At 47.0% G+C, this 22,816-nt stretch overlaps 1 protein-coding gene across 2 annotated transcripts in view; it reads left to right on the top strand.

Annotated features, from left to right (window-relative positions):
* Window positions 1-22,816, top strand: part of ZFYVE21 (zinc finger FYVE-type containing 21) — a 215,742-nt gene that overhangs the window by 143,655 nt on the left and 49,271 nt on the right. For both annotated transcript variants that reach the window (XM_085626284.1, XM_085626285.1), the window contains one exon: window positions 12,767-12,909. In XM_085626284.1, the coding sequence (XP_085482410.1) occupies window positions 12,767-12,909 (143 nt within the window). The remainder of the gene's footprint in view (window positions 1-12,766; window positions 12,910-22,816) is intronic.

The following is a 22,816-nucleotide window of genomic DNA, read 5'->3' as shown; positions in this document are numbered from 1 at the left end:
GAGGGTGGAAATCTAAAATAGGTTAACTGCCTCAGTCCTTCTTTGGCACCAGATAGTAGCAGGAGTAGCACCCAGCTCCTACTTCTGATGCGGGACCTCTCTATGGCCCTGTGGACCAAAAAAGCTTGCCCCTCCTGCTGCAAGAGGGACAGCTGGTCCTCAGTTAGCTGCCTTGATAATGGTGGAAGAAGGTGCGATTGGGTGAAAAGAAATGGGAGGGTGAAACCCTGATATACAATTTGGAGGCGCTGGCTTGCCACCCCTGGAAGGAATATTGGATCCTGCCTCCGACAGGGTGATTTTGTGCTTGAAAAGACACACTAAATTGGTTTTGCGACTGCAGTTGTTTGAGGGACGGCGGTCAAGGTTGCATGTTCCTGAAGCCCTGAGCATTGTTTTGGGAACTGCATCAACAGACACGAAAGGGCTGGAAGGCCTGCTGGGCTGGCGGAGGGCCTTGATGTTGATGAAACTGAAAAGCCTTTGCAATATCCTTAGACGGAGTGAAATTGCTGTTGGAACTGTCTGGTCTGGGTATATGCTCTCCTTAAACCATTCCAGGGTTGAATCCCCTCGGAAGGCAAAAAAGTATGAGAGCCATCAAATGGCATGTCCATTAAGGATGCCTGGACCACATCCCCGCATGGTGCTAGAGTGCCACACTTGTATCCATCTTCCGACCTAAACAGTCAGTCGTGTCAAAGCCAGAGCACATTAAAAATGTAGTTGTGTCACAGCCATCCTGAATAGCTTGGGTCAGGGACACCTTAAGGTCTGGAACTGCCTGTAGAATTTGTGCCACCATGTCCCATAAGGCACAAGAGTAATTGCCTAAAAGACATCTGGTGTTTTCACACTACAGAGTAAGGCTTATGGATCAGAAGATACACTAACCAAAATACTCTATCATTTTAGAATTGCATTCTGGTGGGCTGGCAGGAAAGGGGTTAGGATTAATGTTACTGGTGAACACCTCCTCAGCCAAACTCTCTGGTGTGGGAGACTGAGTAAGGAAGTCCTGGTTCTCTGGTACCTAATGACTTGTGGTCCCTAACATGGTTTCGCCCCGGTGCCCAAGTGAGGGCTTCTTTGAATGGCAATAGAGGTTCTGTAAGTGCTTGACCACCTGGAGTACAACTGTCAGAACATTTGTCTTCACCTCCATAGTAGGGAGTTGTAGATCTAACGCTTTTGCCTCCCTCTGCTTAATCACCGCAGGGTAGGTGCAGGGCAGGGAGGAGTAACAAAGCCAGTGCCTGTAGAAAATATCCGGGCCAACTTGTATTTTTTTTTTTTAACCAATTATTCTCATCATATTCGGCAACAAAATCATTCCTTTCATCAAATTGTCATCCGAATCCATGCCGAAATGCAAATTCTGGGCCTGACAGTATGGTGAGGGCAATGTATCCGACTCAGAAAAGTTACCAACTGGCAGAGCTCCGGTGGGATCACTGCGCAGCCTCAGTCGGTGTTTCGGTTTTCTCAGAGTCTGAGATCACAATAGGTTGTGTTTCCTTCTTCGGTGGTGGCACCAATGGTGTTGTGAAGGGAACAGGCACAGTGGGTGGCGCCAGGACCAAATCTACACTGGAGATTGACCAGAGGTGGGTTCAAGAGGCACAGACAACACTGAGAAGGCCAACTGGAGGCCTCTGCAGTTCCTTGAGGCCTGAAAGTGCACTAGAGGGAACCGGTAATGTGCTAAAAAAACGACGCATGGCCTCCATAAATGCATACACTTGCTGCAACGTTGCCGAAGGACCCAGAAACTCTTGAGTGCACCAGGACTAGATTTAGGATCGACTGATGGAGCTTGGGAGTGAGACCGGAGCCAATATATGTTAAAAAATCTGTTAGTTTAGACATTCTAGCTGCTTGTTTCCCATGTATTATTTTATTGCAGTGAAATCTATCCAAAGGCTGGTGAGATGCAGACCTAGAATAAGAATATTTGTTAGTGGCTGAGCACAATATAATGCCTAAAACACAGGAGTCTATCTTGTTTATGCCTGGAAAACACTTGCTCCAGGTTTCTTCAGAAAACAATCCTGTACATGTTGATTCACATAAATCCTCCAAGAGGCAAAACTACAAATGTATTTTTGGCAAGTGTGGCGTTGGCGAAACAGCGCACTTCAGCTGAGCTTGTTGCTGCCAATAAAATGGTTTTACAGCCTCTACTTTTGACCCATCGGTACCCAACTTTACAAGAAAACCGTTTTGGCCATTCTGATTTTTGCTTTCTCCCCTTGGACAAATTTCATGAAATTTCCAATGTTATTTAGGGGATAGGTGTTTGCCACACTTGTGATTTCTTGTTAACACCCCCAAATGGACTTTTGCCACTACCTGGCAAAAACAATTCTGAAAGAAAGTATAACATTTTGGGAGACACTTCATGTTTGGCTGTATTTGATGTTTTCATCTGAAAAGATGGCATAAAGGTCTATAAAGGTTTATTATTAAAATATTTATTAAAAGATCCTTGAAACTAACTGAAAATGCTTCTCCTGAACTGCTTTGACATTAAAAAGGCACAATGTGCCCAAATGTACAATATAAGGAATTTAATAAATTAATGAATGAATGTCTTCTATATAGCGCACAGCTACTCGGACAGTGTCCCGACACTCAGCATAGAAGAACAGGTGAGAAGGGGCAGAGCCCCCAAAAGTGTACCAAGTCCTAAAGGTTTAAAAACAAATTGTGTCTTCAGGGCCTTCTTGAAGGGTGCTTCCTTGTTTATTAATCCCACATGAACAGGCAGCTGGTTCCACATACTTGCTGCTCTGAGCATAAAGGAGGACTCCCCATCCTGGATGTTTTCGAAATGGGGGATTAACAGGCTAGCGCTACTAGACCATAACAGTCTTCCTGGTCTGTACTCCTTGATCCTCTCATTTAAGTAAGCAGGACCTCTATTATAGGGGGCTTGGTGGGCCAGAGTCATAGTTTTGAACATTATTTGCTTGTGGACTGAAAGCCAATGAAGTTTCTCCCGGTAATGAGACACAGAGGCAGGTTTAGGTAGCCTGAAAATAAGGCATATTGCAGTGTTCTGTATTACTTGTAGACACATGGCTGAGTAGTCAGGAAGACCCAGATTCAGAATGTTGCCATAATCCAGTAAGGACATGATCAACATCCTGACCAAGGTTACTTGAGATTCTTAAGGGAGAAGACACAGAAATTTCCTGAGCATTCGGAGGATCCAGAGACAATATCTAACCACCACCGAAACCTGGGCCTAAGAGGAAAGTTAGAAGTCAAACATTAAGCCCAGGTTTCTGGTCACTGACGTGGGTTAGGTCAGAGGGGCAACTTCACTGGGCCAAGCTCCATTCCACCCTAAAGAGGGGTTTAACCCAAACAGAAGGATCTCTGTTTTGTCTGGGTTGCATATTTTTTTTTTTTTTATATAGTGCGAACTTGACCCGAATCGGGTATCCGAGCGCTTTACATAGCACCAGTTACGTTACATGAGGACACACATTCATTTTTGTTAGGCACAGGGAGATTAAGTGATTTGCCCAGAATCACAGGATGTTCAGCGTCATTGCCGAGACTCGAACCCAGTTCTCCAGGTTCGAGGTCGAGGTCGACCACCCTAGCCGTTAGGCCAACTCCTCTCCCTGATTGCATTGTAATTTATTAGACTGAAGCCAGATTAACAGTGCCTTCATACAGCAAGCAAAAGATTATTTGGCGCTCACTGAATCCCCTTGATAAGAGAGCAGGACCATTGCATATCCAAATGCTTAATTGCAGTCTCTTACTCACACCTAAGGACCTAACCCCAAGCTTAAGGCAGGAGGAGGCCAGAAGGAAGGGAAAGGAGAAGGAGGGGGAAAGAACATCAAGAGAACAAGTTATCCTCCGTAACAACCCCAGTGTAACCCAACCCACTCCAGCCGCACAAACCGGCTGGGTATAGCCTCCCAGTCCCAACATAGCCATCTATGGCCAACAATTCTACAAAAAAATAATCATTCTTAAGGGGGATCCACTAGGTGCCCAGCTCATCCCAGCTGTGGGTAGCTGGATGGCTGGACCATTCTAATTCAGCGGGATAGCCTCCCCCCCCCCCCCCCCCCCCCCCCCACTCCCCGCTGGGAAGGCAGACCTCTTCAGACAATTCAATAGCATATAATTAAGGTGGTGAATAGTTAAGTTCCTGTAGGCTGCCATTTACTGCCCCACGGGCCCAGTACCGGGCTCTCGTCTGTGAGGGGCTGATGTACCAGGCCCGTTTAATTGTTATCGCTGATGTGGCTATTGACCTCTTGACGAGGAGACCACCCAGCCGAGCCGTGGTTGCGCACAAACTTGGTGGCCATCTTTGGATCAGTAAAGTACAAAGTCTTGCCCGCGTGAAAGATCCTTAATTTCGAGGGGTATATCAGAGACTACTTAATGTCGTGTTTTTGAAGTAGTCTCTTCACCCGCATAAACTCTTGTCTAGTCACCTGCACCACCAGGGTGAAGTCAGGGTAGAAAGACACCGTGTTCCCCAGATAGACAACTGCTTGCTGATCCATTGCCAGCCAGAGTACAGTGTCCCTGTCCCTATAATTCAACAGGCCAGAAATTATTGGTCTAGCGGGAGTCCCCGGCGGAGGTCTTGGGCCTAATGTCCTGTGTGCCCTTTCCATGATGCATACTGGTGAAAATGAGTTTCCGTAGAGGGACCTCAACATTTCCTCAATGTAGTCTTCCACCACTGTCGTCATGGCAGTGGACTCCAGAATTCCCATTATTCACAAGTTGTTCCACCTATGCCTGGCTTCTAAGTCCTTGTTTTTGTTCCGGATCACCTCCAGAACTTTTTCCATGCTGAGCAGCTTCTCATGTGTTGCTACTCTGTCGTCCTCTAAGCGAGAGGTGCTTTGCTCGAGTTGTTCGATGTGTTAATCGTGACTTGATACCTTGTCTTTCAGTCTATCAAGTCTGCCCAAAAGGGAGTCCATTTTATGATCAATGGCAGGGAGAGATTTCTTTTAGTCCTTGAACATCTCACGAATATCTGGCACCTGTGGGGGCTTCCTCCATAGGTGCCATGCTTCTAGGTGGTTTCTGCTGTTCAAATACCAATTTAGATTGACGGGTGTCTGTCTTCCCCATGTTGGTCTGGTTCTTCTGTGCACTCACAAGGCTACCCTGCAATCACCGTGCAGTAGCCTACGCAATGTTCCTGGTTAGAGCGCTTTGCTGGCTAAATCCAGAGGCACTATCTCTGGCTCCCGCAGGCCTCCACAACGCCCTCCACAACGCAGCCTGGCTCCCCGGTAACGTGGACAGTTGGGTGCCGCCTCACAAATTATCATCAGCTGGGCAGATTGTCAGATGCTGTTAGCCCTTCTCACTTGTTCCCAGGCAGGAACTGAGTCCTCGGCTCACCGGACGCACAGGGGCCCTCTCAGTATAGATGGTACTGCACCTGGCTGTGGCACTATGACCCTGCTCACTTGGCCACCTCCCACAGCCAGCCAGGAGTCCAATGGTGATGGCTGCAGCGTAGGCAGTCTTCCTTTTCAAGCTGCTCCTTATTGGCTCTCCACAGCCGGCACAGGAGGCAACGGTGTATCCATCTTCAGCAGAATCACTATCAATATACTCCAAAGTCTGAAAGCCGCGTTGATCCTCCACTAATGTTTGCCAATATGTTCAGGTCAGAGCATTCAAGGTGTGCCGTCAGTTGGACTCCACTACCGCCTCGGGAAACCCATCATAGCCCTCAGTGTTGCAGGCCTCAGCATACCGCCATGTTGAGTCGTGGTCCACGTGGCTGCATTGCTCTGCGCCCTTTACTGTTGCTCAGTATCTGAGTCAGTCCCATCCGAGCCTCTGGTGCCAGCAGAGCATTAACCATTTACTTTACAGGTACAATGTCTACCAGAAAGGACGGATAAAATACGGATTGGCCTGCAAAGCCTCACAAAGTGGCGGTCATCTTGCGGCCGGGCTCTGTAGCGCCCCCTGCTATGGATTAACCTTGTAGTCGGATCTTAGCTAGTGTCTTCCAGTTAGGGTTGCCTTGCAGTGCTCCTGCTTTTTTTGTAGCACTGGAACTTGTGGTCCTTCATGATCACATATTTCCAATAGAATCCCTAATTTGGCAAATTATCAGCACATCACGTATCAATGTGAATGATGAGTGATTTTTTTTTTAATCAGAAACCCTATTTCAGATGTGCGACATATGGGGGAACCTGGTGAGGGTTTGGGCTGATAACTGGCTGCCTGGTGAACCTTTAGCTAACTAAGAGTACAAAAATACCAACCTAACGACTGCCATTAGAGACACTATACTGTGCTGAAGGAGGCAACCTATGTCTGTAATTGTCAGAGCAGATAAAATGATGATGCTACCCTGTCTCTTTTTATTTTCATAATTTACTGCCATGTTGGGCACTCCCTTCTTTTGAGAGCTTCAACCTCTTGACAAGTCTAATAAGGGTGTGATGGTCGGAGGAGGGTTGTAATGGACAAATTACAGCTACCACTAGTGGTAGGTGGGATGGGTGCCTCTGCCATGGAGTCGTAATAGCTGGCATTCCATCAACAGTTTGTGACCATGTGATTTCTGGCAAGTGAGTCTCTGGCGAAATCCTAATTTAAGAACAGCATTTGGCCAATGAGTCTAGCAGCTGCAATGTTTATTCAGTGGTCGTCTTAACTTCTCCATGCTGCTATGTGGTGGCTAATTGTTGGAGGAGGTGCTCCTTACAGATGAATGATACCAGCTTTCTCCCAGTAATTTCTATCTGAGGTTTACTCCATTTTGCTGAAGTTGCACAAGGCACCTATATATCTCTGTGGTCTTGTGTCTATAACACATGGTGGTGAGTTGTATAATTCTGATGCTTTGTGCAAGGATGCTGAAATGAAACTGGACCTCTCGATCCCTGCTTGCCGTTTCTGGTATATGAACTTCTCACCTATGCAGTCCATCAGAAGACAGGATGTGACCCTATGGACGTTTCTATCCATAGATTGGCAAAGACCTAGGGGGAAGATGATCATACTGTTATTGTGGTCGATGTTCTCATTATAGTGCCATATGCTGGACAATGTACAAGCCAAATAGTGATGGGATGTGAGGGTGGACTTCATTGATGAGTAATAGGACATCGTAGTCGCTCACGCTGCCAAAGTGTCCTGAAATGCAAGATTTAAGTTTATAGAATGTGATTATCTGCACTGCACCTATTTGGCCCCTTATCTACCAGAATACCTTTTGTAGCATGTCGTAGGTGTAATGGAAAAAGTCCTTACTCTTAATGCATGATCTGTGCCCAGGCCTGCAACCAGTTTAGGCCTAAGTGGTTGATAGGGTTTCTTCTCTGACTGTAGAAATCCATGTACTCCAGCCCTAATTTTTTGCTCGGCCTACCGATACAACCTTCTCTACAAATGCCTGCCATTTATTTTGCGAAATGTAGGATTGCCATGTCATGCAAGTGGATATCTATACTTAAAATTGCTTGACTGTAAGAGGGAACTTTCTACCTCAACCACTCTGGAATACATAACATTGAGGGGTGACCTGAATGAATTGATCATGACTGCACAAACACCAAAAATGTGCACACTTTGCATGTACCAGCAGTCTCACAGAGTAGTATGCAGGTGAATAACGTCAATTAAAGCTCTGTGCGCTTTGTTGTAGTGAGATCTTCTGTGGGCGGTGTATTTTCTTTATTTCTTTCCGCGCAAGTTTTCGTTGTCCGTATTCCCATTACTCTCTCCTCCCTTGTCCATGTCCTTAATGACTACATAGGCTGGCTCCTGCTGCCACGTCCTAGCCTCACCTAGGTCCTCTCCTTCATCTCCACTCCTATGTAAACTCTAGTCTTCGGGCACCTGGCTTAGGGGTTGAAGTTTCCGGTTGTTCAGACACGTGTACTTCTTTGATCTCTTTGTGCACCCATACAAAGTATTTTTTTAGCACATTCATGGGTATGTATTGGTGCAGACCCCACATCCACTTCTCATTGCAGCCTGAAGAATTAGTGAAAAATGTGGATTTTCATTTTTTTTTTTTTTTTATAGTTTTGCTCAATATTTTGTTGTATTTCTCAAATGGGCAAATCTAAATCCCGGAATGTTAACTTAGGAAATGGTTATCTGGATGTCTGGAGTCCAATATCAAATATATGTAGGTTTTCCTTGAGAATGTAGTAAGCACAATCATGTTTATGTTGCATTGTTCATTTGATGACAAATATCAAATTCAGGACTATTTTTAAAGTATAAAAACTATATATTTTCTAATTCTGTACAACCTAAGGAATCTAATGATGCAAGCCAGGGCACCCTTGCCTTATGACGAGCTAGTTTGGAAACTGCTCTGGACATGACCTTTGTCAGATTTTCCGTATTTTTTTTTTTTTCCTAAAATGGTAATTGCCTCCATTTGATCTTGTGCATGAACAAATCCCTAGGGGTGGGGTTTCTGGACATGTATGTGTGTTTTTTTATGAGTTCGGGGTGTCCAAAGGAGATGAACTGGTTGCGGTGTTCTCAGGAAACTTAGAAAGTCAATGACGGTGGAATACCACCTTAGACTTCCTGCCCTCATCGCAGGTATGACCCTTTGGCCATATGAAAACATACCACAACCGTATGTTTTCAACGTCTGCACTTCCTAAGATTTCTATTGCTGTGTGCCTAACCAACTTCGACGTTGAATAGCTGGCTAGGAGAACACGCTGATTAGGACGTTTGTCAGATTTTCAAAAATGTTCTCCAAAACATGATAGTCTCCTTCAATCTCTTCAATCTGCCTAATACATTTCCGCCAAGGCTTGACCAATGTCTGTGTTCACCTGGGTCCTCTGAGTCGGAGTGTGAGGGTGTCTGGTGCGTGGGTTTCCAGTGTGTTCGAGCAGTGATCCGCACACTTGACACTAGGGAATGTTTTCGATGGAGATTTGCTGGTGAATGTCTGCAGTATTGGGGCTCCCCCCTACGTAAGGGGAACGTATCAACTCTGGACATTTCCAAGACTAGAGTCTTATGTGAATCTAGAATGATCTAGCCTGCACATATCTAAATATACTGTATTACCCAGAGCCACGTGCAAATATCAAAATGAGTAAAACAAAATTAAAAAAAAGATTTTTGGGACCTTTATTTGATAGAAAACTTCAGAACTTCCAGCAAATGGCAGAAGTCTTACTGTTCCCACATTTATCCCAATAAAAATGGTACTCTACATGTCTGGGTGGACGTATTGCTCACATAGTATGCGTGAGGTGCTGTATGTCTGTGACCCAACTAGAGGCCTCTGTTTTTGCGGGTTGTCTCTGCCCCGACAAGGAGCCAGAAGCTAATCGATTTTGACTTGACACAAGAAAACATCCAAACTGCATCTGGCTCTTTTGGTTGGACACAGACACACCGCTCCTCCCTCTCATGATGCTTATCATGGAGAAAGAAGGAATGTGAGAGGAAGAAATTGTGCATTTGTCTGTGACCAAGCAAAAAACATGGTTTGGATTTTTTCCTAGCCTTAGAAAAAAATCAAAGCAGGTCTGTCTCCTTTCTGGGGTACAGACTTTCAAATCTTTACTGTTACAATTTTAAAAATCCACATCATCTAACCCATTTAAATTGGAGGATAACTTAGTTGATATGTATAAAGGTCAGCAGATTGATTGGCTTTGACTGTTAGACATTTTGTGATGATGACTTCTACCTCCAGATTTCTCACCTCTTCAATCTCCTGCAGACGTGCCAGACTGGATCCAGAACGTTGGAGTACCTAACCCACTCTCGTAAGTGGTACCTCAGCTCCGGGTTCCATCACAGAGTCGTTTAAGGTGCCACACCAACGCACTGATGTCATTTTGGTTTTTTTTTTCCATGTACCCTTCGACACCAAAACAGAGTTGCTCTCCCAAGTATATTTTCTTGCATTTACAGTATTTTCAGGATGTCTTCCCAGACAATATCAGGATTTGAACCTTGTTGCGCCTGTCAGAACAAGATATCATCTCAGCCCTCATGACATCTGGTACCCAAACGTGAAGTGTGGCCTCATGCATGCCAAACCCATCAAGGAGAGGAAGGCCAAGCTGTTCATGGTGCATGCCTGGAATTAACAATGAATTCCAGACCCAGAACCCGTTCTAGCTTGTTTTTTTACCAGCAAGTCCTCGAAGTCCAAGTCTTCACAAAAGGTAATGACAGAGGTCGCAGCACGTCTTTCCAGGTCAGGGATCTGTTTTTCTGTACTTGGACGACTAGCTGCTGTTTGGCGGGGGAGGAGGGCCCACCTACAGGCCACGCTCGCCCATGTTCTTTGATCAGGGGCTTTGATCAATCTTCCTGTTTTACCACCTCCAGCCCACCCAGCATGCCTCTTCATCGAGGTACAGCTGGACAGTGCCTTCTTCAATCCCAGTCCACCACTCCAGTGAGTTCAAGACATTCAGGCTATGACCCTGGGTATTCTACTTCTGGCACTGACAATGTCCTATTTCTTGGGCCTGCTCACCTTGTGCTCCCTGCTGGTGCCCCCATGCTCAAAGACATATGCATGCATGACAGTGGTGTTTGTTTTCAGTGGGCCCAGCATGGGGCAGTTCTGAGGGACAGCATTCCGATTTCTTAAATGCAGTTCGAGACCTGCGGTGGTGCATGATGTTGGACAATCTCACATGCACAAAGCCCTGGCAGTGACCGATTCCTCCTTCCTCGGTAGGGGCAGTCATCTTGATTCAGAGGCCTGTGGCTTCCTTCGGAGGAGAAATCGCAGATCAACCTGCTTGAGCTCTGGGAGATATACTTGGTACTCATGGCACTCCTGCCTTCCATCTCTGGTCAATCAGTCTGTCATGTTGGACAATACGACTGCTGTGGCTTACCAACGAGAAGGCTGATGTGTGCTGGTGCCAGTTGTCTCTTGAGATTTTGAAGCTGTGATCCAGGGCTTAGGCTTCCAGTGACTGGCTAATTGTGAACCGACTGGTGGGCTCACTGAACATGCTGTATGACAGTGCTGATCACAAATGGTGTCTTCATCCAGCCATCGTTCAGTCCATCTTCATGCACTGCAGCAGTCCTCTTGTGGACCTCTTTGCCACTTATTAGAACTCTTGCTGCCCATAGTTCTGCACCTTACAGTTCCCGCTGCAGGGAACCCTGTGAGACTTGGACCCTCTGAGGTAGGATTTCCCTCTCTACTATATTTTTTTCCCATTGTGATCCTTCCGATTTGGAAGATGGTCCATTAGGATTTAATGCAGTTATTTGCAGCAGACTGGCTTCGGAGGCTATGGGACTGAAATCTGCTCCTCCTGTCACTCTACTGCCTTCTCTTGTAATCCAGGCCGAACTACTCACTCCGTGAAAGGGGAAGGCCTTAAATCAGATCCTCTAGAGCCTTCACTTCCATGCCTAGAGATTGAGCACAACAATCAGAATTTCTTTCATCTGCTAGCTTTGTCTCTCTGTGCGCTGTGGCTGAATTTAATCCCCTCAAGGCATGCTAATTCGAGATGTTGTACTTCACATTTTACTTGGCCGGCAGATCTTTGCTGTCGGAAACTGTTAAGGGCTATTTGTCTGACCTTTCGACTTTTCTTTGCCAACTAGAACAGCTGCGGTTAAATCTCCCATTGTTATGCGTTTTCTGTAGTGGTGAACTGGTTAGTCCCACCCAGTTATCTCACTTCGTTATACCTCAGTGGGACCTTAACTTGATGTTCATGTTCTTGATGGGTTTACTCTTTGAGCCCATCCACATTTGTCCTTTTCTGCTGCTTACCTCAGACTATGCTCTTGATTGCCGTTACCCCTACGCGTAGCGAGCTAAATGCTTTGTCTGTTAGTCCTACTTTTACTAAAAAGAAATTGCCTGGATACTCATAGGACCCTCAATTCTTTACATTGACAGGGCTCACGTGTACTGGATTGATGATCAGCTTTTCCTTGGATACACTGGTTCCAAATAAAGGCAAGGCGATTCAGAATTTGACTTTTTCCTATGGATTTGCGCTGTGCATCATATTCTGCTACACTTTTGCCAAAAATGTGAACCGGGAGGACATCCGGTCTCATTCCACCAGGACAAATGGCACTTGTTCAGTACTGTTCAAATACCCCACCTTGGAGGCCTGCTTGGTTACTGATTCAAGAGGTGAGAAATCTGCAGTTAGAAATATCCATCAGAAGAAAAAGTGACTTTCCTCTTGTGATGATCCTTCTGGTGGATAATGTCTACTTGTAGATTCCTCGCTGATCCCACGTCCCTGCCTCCCTGCACCCCATCCTTCTGAGGAGTGGTCACTCGAATTTTATGAGGTCCCAACTTCGATTTGGTACACTGTAATATCTGTTAATTGTGTCCACCTCTTGATGGGCTCTGAGCATGTGGAAAAAGGGACAGGGAAGTAGGTCATCAGTTCCTGAGTGCTCTTAAGCATGTGGCAGTCACTTCTGGCTCAAACTTGTTCCTTTTAACTCAACAAGTTCTTATCAGGGAGTACAGTCTCTACAGTTTGCTGCTTTTCTTCCTCAAAAGAGTGTAGAATTTGACTAGATGGTTGTATATTAAAATCTGGGACCACTTAACATAGACTTGAGTAACCACCTGCATCATAGTGGAATTTACAACAGTCTTCAAGCGAAGATCACGTGCAGTGTTCAATGTACAGAACATTAAACTATAGTCCTTTAACACTTACATTTTTCTGCCAACTGTACTTAGTCATTTGAATTTTATTTGTGTGTAATACTTTATCTCTCTATCATCCAGGGGGAAATACCCGTGCTAATGGCATGCTGCTTCAGTACAAGGTGTCCGGGTCGGAGGACTTCAAACAGATGAAATTTACTTCATGTGAAGATGTAAATTGCAACAAAAAGCTCTCTGCATCATGGCTTGCAGCTATGCACAAGGTAATTTCTTCATACCTTTTCAGTTGCTCTACCAAACAAGTCATATGGCTTTTTATAGATACAAGTGTATAAGAAGGGAAAATCCAGAATAATTTCTTTCTGGCTTTACTCCAGAAAATCTGAATGTTCGAGGCCTATGTTGCTGTAGATACACATGATGTGTATAATTCTGCCTTCTACTGTTGGGCTCAGATAACTGCAAATTGTTTTTCTTCTAAGAATGTGTTTTGAGTTACAAGGGTGTGTGACTTCTCCTCTCTGTGATACTGCACATGGGCATTGACTAGCGCTCCAACGAGATTATCTCAGCTTCCCTTCGGTTCACAGGTATTTCAATTAACTCAATGGTATGGTCTTGATCACGTAGTTCTTTTCCACCTCAAGCACAAAATCAATCCGCCACGTCGAATCACTCGAGTCACCGTAGCAGCCTTCGGGCCACGCCCGCCTGGGCGTTTTTACCTTCGTCCAGCTCAAACTGGAAATGCGCTGCAGATGGAATACACTCTGTTCCACTTTTGTTCAAACTGTCATTCTAAATACCTCCATCCCACCCAACACTTGGTCTATAACATATGCCTCTCACCCGCTCATCGAGAAGATACATGCGAGGACTGCAGGTTCTTTCGATCTAAGAAGATCCTTTGGGACCAACATGCACTGCCTCTAGAAATGCAGCGCAAAGACTACACACTGGATATCTTTGGCCAGTCAGAAGAGGAGGTAGAATATGCCTCAGCAGCAGTGGTAGAGTCCATCGCCATACAAGACTCCAGCTCCGAATTCAACACAGGAAAAGACACAATCCACTTGGAGTCTTCAGAAGATCGTCAGAACGGGAGTGCAAATGCCCCCAATCCGAAGCCCAAAAATTCTGCTCCGGCCAAAAAACCTGTTCACGGTGCGCCACTGCACAAAAGTCATTGCGCGCACCAAACTACATTCGGACGCCTCGCCTTCTGCATTGAAACTTCGGCCAACAGCAAATTCTGCTTCAGAACCAACACACCAAAGCATATCCACAGTACCGAAATCAAAAGCACACAGTTCTTAGACGCCGACCACCCAAGTACTGGAACAGGCATCGGCAACAAAATGCACCAATTTGGACCAAAAAAAACACCTGAGCTAATTCGAGACAACGCAAGAATGGCCCAATCAGAGGCAAAAGACATTACAAATTCAGCCCGATACAAAGAAAATAGTTGTGCAACCGGCAAAGCCTCCAATACCCAAAGACAACTGGCTTTTGAGGTTGCTATTAATCCTTTTATACAGCCTAGGAGAGGCTACACATCCAACAGATACTTGGAGTGCAAATAATTTAGATCCGGGGGGGGGGGGGGGGGGGGGAGGGGTACTGACCCAGACATCTACCCTGCCTGCCCATCCCCACCAGGTGATGCTTCAGCTTACCAAGATTTAATAGCTAGAGCTGCAGAATACCACCAGGTGCCCTTACATGAGGACCCAGTAGAGGATGACTTCCTTTGTGACATCTTCGCCAGTGCCCAAAGAGGCTCACAATATTTTCCCATGCTTAAGGGAGTTCTAGGTCACACGGATAACGTTTTCAAAGATCCTGTAAGAGCAAGGATTATAACACCCAGGGTTGACAAAAAATATAAGGCAGCACCATCTGACCCCAATTACATCAGAGGCCAGTTAACCCCCGGCTCATTAGTGGTGCCAATGCAATGAAGAGGACAAACTATTAGTCAACAGGAGCTGCAGCTCCCCCAAACAAAACTACAATTAATTGATGCATCTGGTAAACTGGTGGGTGCACAATCGGCTAATCAATGGCGAATAGCAAACAGCCAGGCCTTATTAGCACAGTATGACAGAGCATACTGGGACGAAATGGAGGGGCTCCTCCAACATCTCCCAGACTAGTATAAAAAGCGGGGGCATAGACCAAAAAATGAGGGCAAACTCATTACAAATAATTTGATTAACTGTTCTCTAGATTCTGCTGGCACAGCAGCAAGAGGCATTAACACAAGCATACTATTGCGAAGACCTGCTTGGCTGCATGTTTCTGGGTTCAAAACGGAGGTTCAGCAAGTTGTCCTTAATCTACCATTTGATAAAGAGCACCTTTTTGCACCACAGGTAGATTCAGCCCTAGAAAAGATGAAAAAGGTCACAGATGTCGCAAAGTCTATGGGTGCCATGCAGTCACCCTCCTTTTGTGGGTCATTACGTCACCCCAATTTTAAACAAGTTACCAAACCTGCATCAACAGACACCTATAAAATCCAACAAAGGGGAAACATCAACCTATAGAGGCTTCTACAGAGGTACTAAATAATTACAAAGGGCGTGGATGAGAAAATAACACCCGTACCGCAAACACTTCCTCCAATGGCTCCCTCCCCATTCCCCTCCGATCATCTAACACCTGTTTTGGGATGTCTACAACAATTCTTTCTATAATGGCAAACCATTACAACAGACCAATGGGTGTTGGACATTATCCAACATGTTGACTGTCTGGAGCTCAACACAACTCCTCCAAACATTCCACTGCGCAAACACAAACTTCCCATACAACACTAACTTCTGCTCAAGCAGGAAATAACAGCTCTTTTACTAAAAGGAGTCATAGAGCCAGTACAACCTCAACATCCAGGAGCAGGAGTATATTCACTATACCTTCTCATTCACAAAAATGATGTGTAACTTCACTCATTTTAGACCTCCGGTCTATAAATCACTACAATCTTTCCCTGCAGAAAGTAATGCCCTTACTACGAAAGGGTGATTTCATGTCCGCATTTGATCTCAAGGATGCCTACTTTCATATACCTATTCATCCTGACCATTGCAAATACCTACGATTTGTCTTCTAAGGACAACACTATCAATTCAAAGGGCTTACCACGGGTATTCACAAATACCTGGCAGTAGTTGTGCAGAGAAAACATTCATATACTTGGGTGATTGGCCCATAAAAGCCAACAACTCCCAAATTTCAGTCAACATACCCAAAAGACAATCCGCCTACTACATTGTCTAGGGTTTACCATCAACATGCAAAAAAGGCATCTCTAACAGTTATAAATACAACCATCCTTGGGGGCCATTCTAAACACGCAATTAGGGTTAGCATACACAAATACAGCCAGAATTCAAAACATTCAAACTCTAGTCTAACAGTTTCAAACAGGGAAGTCATGCGCCTTTTAGGCATGATGGCATCTTGCATCGCAGTAGTTCCACATGCACAACTACATGTGAGACCACTGCAAGAATCAAAACGGTTGCGTGATATTGATGATATCAGACCCAGGATGCATCGTGCCAATGGAGGTAATGAAATCCTCGTAAACCAAATGTATTCAATGTCCACCACGTTTTCTCACATAAGATTCATTTTATGTACATTCGTTGAAATTATAGAACAAGGTGATTCCAATTTTCAAGTGCTGCACAATGCCCAAACGCCTTAGATACAGCATGTTAAAATCCCAAGCTCCGAATAATGTCAGAAGTTTAACCCAATGCATTTCGGGCGATTACTGCCCTTCGTCAGGGGTTCTTTTCTGTAAAGTTAAAAAACAAAAGGAATTGCCATTACACTAATATGGACTTGGTATTCACAACATTACATCTTCTCTTCCCAGTTCTCCAAACTCCCATGAAAAAGACACTTTCCCTCTACGAAAGCGCAACTGAACGCTTTCACAATTAATTACCAAATTTGACCAGATAGTTATCAACCTCCCAACATCCTCCATATTCTGCAATAACCATAAACTGAAATTGATAAGGTGATCCTCCATACCTCAAATATCCATTCAGATGCAAACATAACGCATTTCACCTTCCCCGTTCGGTTCGGTTCGGTTCGTTTTACCCTCCCACGTGATGCAACACAATTTATACGTAATGATTGTTCCCACCTGATTGATCACAGGTTTCAACCCGCCCATTATACTCTGTTGAAAAACTACATTCCCCACAAATCACCCTGTCTGTCAGTTAACCTTCCTGAACCAAATCTTTATTAATTTGTGTACTTGCTGTTATGAAACCTCCCTTGGTAATACATATAGAATGCCCCGCTCTTCCCTGAGATGTCAATCAAATGTGCCGTTTCTATACCAACGTTGTTAACAATATTTAGCATGTGTACGATAAAAATCACATATCGAGTTTGAAACTTAATACAATGTTAAAAGTCCAAATTTCTTATATCCCAATGTAGCAAACAACCCTTGTTTTCCACTTGTTATAATGTCCATGAATGATTTGCTTATTTTTAAATTGAGTGTAATCCTTGGGTGCTGGGTCACGGTATAGGACGATGAAAAGATTCCCTGGTCATATGCGGCACCTTCCCACGGCGACCCAGGGGCGTAGAGGTGGTAGTTACCGGAGGCAGCGAGCACAATGGGACCCCTGAGAATGCGCAACGCACTGCTGTGAGGCCTCACAGCCGGGAGTGTGCTGTGAGGAATTGAGGGGAAACCACACTAGCTGGACTGCAAGTTTTGGCACCGCCGCTTCCACACTTCATCGGGCTTGCGCTGCCCAGTCCATCGCGCATAGCTGGGATACTCCTTTGTGGCTTGGCAGAGGACTTGCTGCCTTGTCATTCGGGGGCTCCTTTCACAACCCGAGACCTTTGCTTGCTCCCGGAAGGCCCTTGGCCCGCATCGTTGTCCATAGCCCCCGAGAAGGAGCTCCACTGACGTTTGACTGTGATCGTGGGGGACATTGACCCAGTCCCATCCCTGATCCCCCTGGTCACGTTTGGTTAACGACAGCTGGGCCATGACTGGAGGTTGTGGCGTGAGGTCAGGGTCCAGGCCAAGCTGAGTAAATTTGCATGGGACAAGGCCCCTGGGGTAGAGCCGGAGGCGGATGCAGCCGCAAGGGAGCGGATGTGACCCGGAGGAGAGGTGAAAGAACCCACGTTGCAGGACATTCTCGTTGCCATTGTCTGTACGTACCTCGTTGGAGTTGTGGATCGATTCTGTATCCTCTTAAGTCTCCCTCATTTGTGCGAACATGCGCTCCATGAACACCCGACTGAAGGATGTGGAAATTAAAGCGAGCTCCCTAGTCGAGGATACGTCTGACCTACAGCGCAAGATGAACGACCTCCGGGCCCACACCGACAAGCTAGAGGTGCAGCTGGACGACTATGAGGGTTGCTCTCGATGTAACAACGTCCGCATCCTGCGAGTCCCGTAGAGGGCAGAAGGGCCGGCACCGGACCTGTTCGTGGAGGAACTGATCACTACCTACCTCAAACCAAGCTGCCTATCCAATTTCTTTTCTGTGGAGAGCGCACACAGGGTACTGGGCGGCAGGCCTAAACCAGGTGCCCCTCCACGGCCCTTGTTGGCTGGGATCTTTAACTTAAGGGACAGAGACATCATCCTTCAAACGGCCAGATCAGCGCCCCCATTGGACTTCCAAAATAGCAGGGTCACCTTTTTTTCCGGACTTCACCCTTAAAGTACAGAGACAGCGCCGTAGCTTCCTCGACGTCAAGATAGCACTTCGTGAAAAAGACCTGAAATATGCCATGCTCTTTCCGGCCAAGCTGAGGGTAGAATCGAATGGGAAAGCTTGGTTCTTCACCTGGGACTAGCACACTGTGGGCCGAAAGGGCAACCGTGCCCGAGGGACGATAAGGGCACTGATGGATCTGATGGCGACTCGCAGCCTGGGGAACTGGAGGTGCCGTCTGTAGGGTCTCAGTGACTTGTCTGTATGTTTTACTCTTTGAGGGCTGGGAAACTTTCCACTCCTCGCCGAAACTGAGTTGCGGTCAGGACCCTTTCTGAGAGTGAACTGCTCTTGATCCATGATTTCTAGATTTCATAGTGATGGGCATAAAGTGTTTTGATATTGATTACCAGTTGCCCATATCTAAGGGGCGGGTGCCCGGTTGATTACACGCACCCACAAGTTTGAGGGGTGGGTGATAGGCACTCTGCAAGTTTGGGTGGGCGGGAAGTTCTGACACTGCCATGCCCGGAGGCAGGGAGGGGGATCTCGGCTAGCGAGTTCTGGGCACTTGCTGGGGATGGGGGGCGGAATTGTTCTAAGTTGTGTTGTTGTTTTTTTCTGTTTAGGTATGGCATGTTCGACAGGCTGCAGGTATTGACTGGTATGGGTTCCATACTCTTGGTATATATATTTGTGATGGTCCGGGGGTCTATGGGAATGTCTCCTCCTGGGGTCCTCCACAGTGGGTTTCCTCCGCGACTGAGTGTACTCTTAAGAAGAGGTGATGGGCACAACGATTAGACAGGAGCTCAAGTTGCTGTTGTGGAATGTTAGCGGCCTGGGAGATAAGATCAAGCGCAGAGTAGTTCTCAGATTTTTAAAACGTCACTCCCCGGATGTAGTTCTCCTACAGGAAACCCACCTGCTTGCGAATGCCTGCAAGGCCCTGTCTCGCTGGGGCTTCCACCTGGTGGCCCACTCGGCCTTCGGCTCTGGTTCCCGGGGTGTGGGTATATTGGTCCGGAAGTCGTTCCCCTTGACTGTTGATTTGGTCCACACAGACGTTTTGGCTAGATTTGTGGCTGTCTCCGGGACTTGGAGGGGCACACCCTCAATCTCTTCTGTCTACATACCACCGGGATTACACACTCAGGCCTTCATAGATCTTGGGAACCTCCTCCTGAACTTACCCAATGGCAGATTGTTGATTGGGGGCCATTTTAACTCTATTGTCTCAGACTCCCTCGACCGCTGGCCCCTGAGGGCTCTACCGCCCTCCGGCAGGCGATCCACAGCATTTTGGGAGCAATGTGCCTGGTGGATGTGTGGAGCAGCTTGCACCCGCCAAACTACAGTACACCGATCTCTCAAACCCTCTTGGCAGTATGTCCTGTATCGACTACGTACTGACGCTAGCGCATCAGCTCCACATCGCCAGGGACGTACAGCACCTTGCTTTCTGATCAGTCACCTATTCAGTGTCGCCTAGAGGTGGGCAAGCCCACAGTTGGCCGTATTGCCCCGATCAACTCCTGGTACCTCATGGCCTCCCAGACTAGGGACAAGGTCCTAGACGAGTCTGAACTTTCCTTTCAGGAAAATGAAGGGTCGGTTGACTCGAAGGTTACGCTCTGGGAGGCCTACAAGGTCGTTATACGGGGGTGGTGTCGGCCCAGATCGCCAGACAGTGCAGGGAGAAGGCAGCAGACGTGACGCGCCTAGAGGGTGAAATCTTGAACATGGAGGATGCCGTACGGACGCAAGACTCGGCGGAAATTTGCCAGAAATTGCGTATAAAAGTCAAGGAATTCTCTGACCTAGCGACGGAGGCCGCCAAGACATACTATAGGGTCACGCTCAGCAGAATCTACGACGTGGGCGACAAGTCTGGTAAATTATTGGCTTGGCTGGATCGCAGAGATAGGGCCCAACGGGTCATGGTCGAGATAGAAACAGACTCGCACTCTTGCCTCACCGCACCACAGGATATCGTGGATGCTTTCGGCCACTACTATCAGTCACTTTGCACATCCCACACGTTGCATACGGAGGACGAGGCTTCCTTGCTTCTACACGATATCTGGATGCCGTTGCTTACTGAGGAGTGCTCCGACTGCGACATCACTGTCGCAGAGGTAGAAAAAGCAATACAAGACTTGGGGGGGGGTGGGGGAAGCATCGGCCCCTAACGGTCTCCCCATTTAGTTATTCAAGCTCACGGCGAGCAAGAAGTCTCCTTATCTCACCGAAATGTACCGTGAAAGTAAAAAAAGAGGGTATCCTTCCTGAGGACCAGCGACTCTCCAATATTGTCGTAATCCACAAAGTGGACAAATCAGCTAACAAGTGTTCATCTTATCGGCCGATCTTGCTGCTTAACTGCGAAGCCAAAATCCTAGCAAAGGTTCTTGCCACTTGCCTGCACGGGGTTCTCGCCCGCCTGGTCCATCCGAACCAATCGGGATTAATGCACGCTAGAAATACCTCTCTCAACTTGCGTCAGCTCCACAGTATATTGTGCCGGGTTGACACGATTAGGGAAGACGCGGTCGTGGTATCCCTTGACGCTGCCTCAGCGTTCGACACCATCGAATGGCCCTATATGTTCGCAGTTCTTCGTAAACTTGGCTTCGGGCTCGAATTTATTAACTGGGTGCGGCTCTTATACCATCAATCACTCGCCCAAGTAGTCGTTAATAATAGGAAATCTCCAGTGTTTGTTCTCGGCAGGGGCACCAGACAGGGTTGGCCCCTGTCTCTGCTTCTCTGCGCCTTAGCCTTGGAGCCTTAGGCGACATGGGTTCACCAGGACCCCGCCATAAGGGGCCTTAAATGGTCGTCAGGCTGGGAGGACCGCATATCGCTGTATGAGGACGATATCTTGCTTTATCTGGCCTCCCGGCGGCCTTCCTAAATCTGGTCCTAGACATATTCCACGTCGTTGGTAGGTTTGCAGGGTATACAATAAATTGGTCTAAATCGGTGCTGTATGTCCTTTATGGCAAACGGCCTTCCCTCCCTCGGGGTTGCCAATTGGTGGAGGCAGCTGATGGCTTTAAGTATTTGGGTCTCTAAAGATCTATCTAGATTCTACACTTGTAACCTCCTGCCGCCTCTAGTGCATCTTAAATCTGACGTCCACCACTGGAAATCGCTTCCGCTGAACCTTCTGGGACGAGCGGCCCTATTCAAAATGATGTCCCTTCCCAGACTCTTATATGCATTGCAGAACACCCCACTTCCTTTCGCCCCCTCGTACTTCAAAGACATCGACGTTGTCATTTGGGACTTGCTGTGGGAGGGTAAACCACCTTGTATCGCAACACACAAGCTCATGCTAGGATGGTATGATGGGGGCATTGGGCTTCCAGACATTAGGAGGTATTATTGGGCATCGCAACTCGCAGCAATCAACCAATGCATGTACAGACCACATGGGGACCCCGCTTTTCAGATCGACAGGTTGCTCCTTCCGGGTGGTGGCTTTGAGGGTGCTCTTTATGTACGGTCTTTGAAACCGGCTCTGACTGGGCCTACTGGACATGTGGTGCATGAGTGGAGGGTGGCGGCTAGGAGTCTGGGCTGAGAAGGAAAACTCACACAGGCCACGCCACTCTTGTACAGTGAACAATTAGGGAAACTGATCTGCTCGAAGGGCTTCGATAGGTGGGATCTCATAGGCATCTCCAAAGTGGGTGATTTATGGAAGTCAGGTGATGTGGTCCCCTTTCCCCAGTTACAGCAAGAATACGACCTGGCCCAGTCTGAATACTTCAGATAGCTCCAAATTAGACATGCCCTACTAGCTGTGCTTCTCAGGGGTAGTGAGCTCCCTGAATCCTCTCCACTCGAAGATGGGATCTTAGACGGTGAACTATCGGAGAAGGCTATTTCACTCCTCTACAAAAAACTCATTAACAATATGGCGGATCCTTTGACCCGCTTGAGAGCCAAGTGGGACCACGATGTGGCGGGTCTAGAAGATGAAGAGTGGCAGGCGGCAGTGGCCATCTCCTCTCGGCTGCGCCTGGCGCAGTTGAAGCTTCTCCACAGATCCTACTTGTCGTGGCCACTGATGGTTAGCATGGGTTACTCGATGGTGCGACAATGTAGTCAGCAGGGGACCTTTATCCATACACTCTGGGGATGTGCAGTGATACAGAGCTTCTGGGAGGGGATTGTGCGTCCGATGGAGGAAGTGTTGGGGCAACAGATCCACTGTAATATTAAATTGGCACTGTTGAATATATGATACCCTACTGATTTGAACTCCAGGGAACGAACATGGGTCACTTTGGGGATGATGGTTGCGAAAAGGAATATTGCCTGTTTGTGGAGGGCACAGAACCCGCCTAGATTGGGGCAACAATATGGACTGGTGTATGGTGACGGAGAAGTCCATCAATGAAGCCAGGGGGTGCCCGAACAAATGGACGCA

This window comes from Triturus cristatus, chromosome 9 (assembly GCF_964204655.1).
Source record: "Triturus cristatus chromosome 9, aTriCri1.1, whole genome shotgun sequence".
In the NCBI taxonomy this organism is placed as follows: domain Eukaryota; kingdom Metazoa; phylum Chordata; class Amphibia; order Caudata; family Salamandridae; genus Triturus; species Triturus cristatus.
The sequence above is the reverse complement of the archived record's forward strand: the minus strand, read 5'-3'. Positions and strand labels throughout refer to the sequence as shown.